We start from the raw sequence: 4,693 nt of genomic DNA, 5'->3' as shown, positions 1-4,693 counted from the left end.
AAAAAAAAATTGGGGGGCGCGCTAGAAGTTTGGGGGAGAAAAAAAAAACTGGGGGCGTGCTAGAAATCTGGGTGAGGAAAAAAAATTGGGGGCGCGCTAGAAATCTTGGGGAGGTAAAAAAAACTACGGGGCGCGCTAGGAAAACTTGGGGGCGTTCGAGAAAATATGGGGTGCGCTAAGCAATCTGGGTGGTGCGCTAAGCAATCTGGGTGGTGCGTTAAACAATTTTCATTATTTATACATGATACATAAGGAAAAAATTTATGCACCATAATCACTCCCTATTTGTAGAATACTAGTAATGCCATCTTTGAAGTTTCCATGAACCAGGTGAATTGACCTCGATGTCTCCGAGAGGGAAGACTTCAGTTGTGGCCTGTGATGACAATTTTAGCAAGTGAACTAAATTCGTCGTTAAGTAATAAAATTTATAAGATTCGTATCCACAGGGATTATTCTTATTTCAACGAAACAATTCAATAAATTTAAGATTAATAAATAAATTGCAAAGGGGGGTTTTCAGATTGATTTGTAGTAACAATGACAATAATTAAAATTGCAAGAAAGTTGAAATGTGAACTTTTATGAGAGAAAGACGATTAGGAATTATTTTGAATCCTCTCTTTGTCCCTATCTGGTACTCTAGGTTCTAGCCCTCAACAATAAAATTCTTATAATTACGATAATTTAACAAAATAGACCAAGTCCAATTCCTTGGCTCATCGATCCCGTTTATCTAATATAGCACCCTAATTCCTTAGGTGAGACTAATATTATCAAAAGCATGAATGAACGTTAAATTCTTAATCATACCAACTAATTCTTTATTCCTAAAGCAATTACGATTGGCAAACAATTAATCTAGTTCCAGCATAAACCCTAGGGTCAATAGTGATTTATAACTTAAAATCAATTCGAAAGTGATCAATTAACGAAAAGCAATAAACACAAAATTAACTGAATAATTATAAGTTTCCATTGAATAAACTAGAACACGTAGTTACATGGTTCAGATAGTTTCAAAGAAAATCATCTATAATTCATAATCATATGAAATTAGCTACTCATAATAAAATTAATAATCATAGGAAATATGAAATAAACCATATGAATATGAAGTGCAGTTCTCTCGGTGGTTTCGGCGTGATGTTGTTTGCTTGATCTCCACTCTCTTTCCAAAAGTCTGCGTTCTCCTCCTGCTGCTGTGCGTGATGCCTTATATATATTATCCATGAAACCTAATGTTTTCTTTTAGCCACATAAGCCAATCACAATTTTACTTTCTTTTTGGGCCAGCAAACCGTTTTTGTTCTTTTCTTGGGCTAACATTGTACTACATGCCATATATTTAAGGCATGCTAAATAATATAAAATATAAAATCAAATATTATTTGCAACTCTTCTATTTGGCAACAGCTGATTATGTGATCAATCGCCCCATAATTCTTCACAAAATCTTCAATTCTTGGTAGCTAATAATCGTGCCATGATGTTGATGAGTTGTGGTGTATTTTTCCAGAATTTTGCCCGTTTTGTAATTTCTCTTCAAATTCTTTGTGATGTATCAACTCTTGCTAGAATATCTCTAAACCATGTAATTATACCTAAAAACTTATTAAAATACTATAAAATTGCTACTCAAAACATGTAATGACAGACTGTCATTAGCCTGTAATTGGAAGGGAAAGAATGAATCAATAATCAATAACTTCTGAACTATCCTTCTTTTTATTGATAATTAAAGTGAAACTTTGTCCTTGTGCACTTAGCTCAGTTGGTAGGGACATCACACTATATGTGCAGGAGCCCGGGTTCGAATCCGGGACACTCCACTTATTCACCTTTAAGGTGGATTTTCTAGCCATCAGGCTACTTGACCAAAAAAAAAAAAAGTGAAACTTAATCACTCACATTTATAATAGGGTAAATAGGGTTTTACCCCCTGTAATATAGGTGAATTTTGCTTTACCCCTGCAAAAATATATTTGTGATTGCCCCCCTGCAATATGAAGATTTCATCGTTTACCCCCTGGGTCGACAACATGGATGTTGAATGGACTAAATTGATTACGTGACATGCTTATGTGGCTTTTCATTCATTTTCTATTAAAAAAATTCGTGCCACATAGAAAAATAATTCCACATAATATATTTATTAACTTTTTTAAAAGAAATTTTTTTAAAAAATTTGTTAATATAATTATATAATAGGTGATCTCATATATAATAGGATGCAATTAGAAAATAAAACAATTTTTCATGTTAAACACAAACAACATCAATAGAAAACAAGAACAATAACAACATCATTGAAATTGAAAAAGAACAATAACAACACGCAGCAGAAAACAAGAACAACAACAGCAACGTTGTTGGGTCATCACGAGGGGGCAGCCGGAGGATCATCCATATTGGGTTCAAGAACAACCTTACAAGTGAGTTGGACACCACACTTTAACCCAAAACATTAAGGTGTAAAAATCTTTTTGCTAAAAGTCAAATGTGGAAATATTAGTTTGACTGGTCCCATTCAGAAAGTTAAGACCAAATAGAAATTTTAGATGCATATATTTGTAGAATACTAGTAATGCCGTCTTTGAAGTTTTCCATGAACCTCACTAATTGACGATGTCTCCAAGAGGGAAGACTTCAGTTGTGGCATGGAATTGGATGGGAAAGAAAGAATGAATAATCAATAACTTAGGCTATAGGCTATCTGACAAAAATTATATATATATATATATATATATATATATATATATTATCAGCTGGTTTAGTGGTTAGAAATTCGACTATTAAGATAATGAATAGGTTGGATGTCTGAGACAAACTTGAAAAATACTCTGAAATAATGATAACAATATTTTGATATTTTCAAAAAAAATTTAAAAATGATATTGTTTTCCAAAATTGTAAAATAAAATGGTGGATAACATATTCAATCTATATTCTCATATATGTTTATTTTAAAATTCTCTTATTAACATCGACCAATTACCAAAATTAACAAGTATAGAAAAGTCAACATGAACTAAAACTTCAAGAATTCATCATCATCATCATCTATCACAAAGAAAGCCACATGTAGCTGCAGATAATAATCCTCATAATTCACTACTACTTATACATATGCTTGAATTATTCAATTTTACATAACAATATTCAAGTTTAATTTAATCAACCTACATCAAACATGGTAATTCTCCATCTGAACATCTTTATCCTTCAAAGGTTCATACTCTCCATGATAAACTTCAAGATGATCAGACAAAGTAGACTTATCAATACTCTGATGATGATAAGATTTACAAACAAAATAAAGAACCGTTTGGATAACAAGTCCAAACAAAAACAAATGTGACAACAACAAAAAACATAGTATTCCATAAGCTGTTTTGTCCACCAAACTCAACCTCCAACCTTTCACAACAAAATTTGTAAACAAAAATTGTATACCAAAAAATGAAACATTAAGCTTCAAAAAAATGAGCATTGATATACCCATTTTACCCTTGATCAGTTCATTACTCTTCATCATAGCTTTAACTCCATAAGAATCTTCTAAAACTGTCACAACACTTGCTAATTGCCAAACTATTGTAAGATATAAAATCCCAACAAAGTATAAGATTCCTATGATTACTATTGTAGCAATTCCACCAGTTTTATATGAAATGAAAAGTGCCCAAATAATGAAAACTAAGATTGCCATAATATTATAAAGAAAAAAAGCTAAAAAAATGCATAAGAAAGTGACCATAAGTTTCTTCCAAACCTTTGGAACAACACTCATGACACTTTTGAAATTCACCTCTCTTGAAGTATATATAGATGCTATGGTGTAAACCACTGCAGAAGTTGAAAGGAAAGAGAAGATTAGAAGAAAAGTGTAGTAAACAAGTTTAAAGAGTAAGAAAGTGGTCCATTCAGAAGTGATTATGTCAGAAAGTTTTTGGTATTGTTGTGTGCCTTGTTGTGTTTCGAATATTTCTTGTGTGTTGATCATGATTCTTCTGAAGAGGATGTTGGAGATTTCTATGTGGATAAGGAAGATGAAAGTGAGAGGAAGGATTAGAGTTAAGGTGATTTGGCTGAAGATTTTTCTCCATGAAATTATGATCTTGTAGGATTCTTTGTAGATTTCAAAGAGTCCTAGAAATTGCATTTCTTCTTGTTCTCTGTCCATGGCTCTGTTTTTCTTCAATGGCTAGCTCTGTTTTGGTTTAACAATAATATAGCAAATGTTTGTGACATTGTCTTGATATTTGATGATTATAATGTAAGCAAATTTGACTGGGTCTAATTTGATCTTAGGTTCCATATTACCTCAACTTATAAAATCAAGATAATAATTTCGGAAGTATAGTTCGGTTGGTAGCTATCAGAAATCAAAAATACTATTAAACGAGTTTTTTATATTTAAAGTTTATGATTCTAGCCACTAGACAATTTGAGAAAATAATAAAAATAAAGGCAACAATTAACATGAATCCTAAAGCCACATGTTAAATAATGACTTCTCCAGATCCATTTCAATATGGTATTTGTAGAAAAAAAAATTCTCTTTAATTTTTATTGTCAAATTTAAATGCAATATTAATTATTAATTTATCAAAAATAACAATATCAAAAGTAATAATTTTATTTTTTATATTAAAGTTACTTCAAGTAGTAAAGTAATAATTTTATTGAT

General features: G+C 31.3%; 1 protein-coding gene across 1 annotated transcript; it reads right to left on the bottom strand.

Annotated features, from left to right (window-relative positions):
* Positions 1-3,066: 3,066 nt before the first annotated feature.
* On the bottom strand, positions 3,067-4,255 carry LOC123909358. The gene has a single exon (XM_045960196.1). It carries the CDS (start codon positions 4,184-4,186, stop codon positions 3,188-3,190), a length of 999 nt encoding a protein of 332 aa, XP_045816152.1. The 5' UTR covers positions 4,187-4,255; the 3' UTR covers positions 3,067-3,187.
* Between the last annotated feature and the right edge of the window lie 438 nt (positions 4,256-4,693).

The sequence above is a fragment of the Trifolium pratense genome, linkage group LG2, assembly GCF_020283565.1.
Source record: "Trifolium pratense cultivar HEN17-A07 linkage group LG2, ARS_RC_1.1, whole genome shotgun sequence".
NCBI lineage: Eukaryota > Viridiplantae > Streptophyta > Magnoliopsida > Fabales > Fabaceae > Trifolium > Trifolium pratense.
The sequence above is the reverse complement of the archived record's forward strand: the minus strand, read 5'-3'. Positions and strand labels throughout refer to the sequence as shown.

Bases quoted from the DNA above. Each gene is read 5' to 3' on its own strand.
- LOC123909358 (XM_045960196.1), bottom strand. From the start codon at position 4,186: ATGGACAGAGAACAAGAAGAAATGCAATTTCTAGGACTCTTTGAAATC.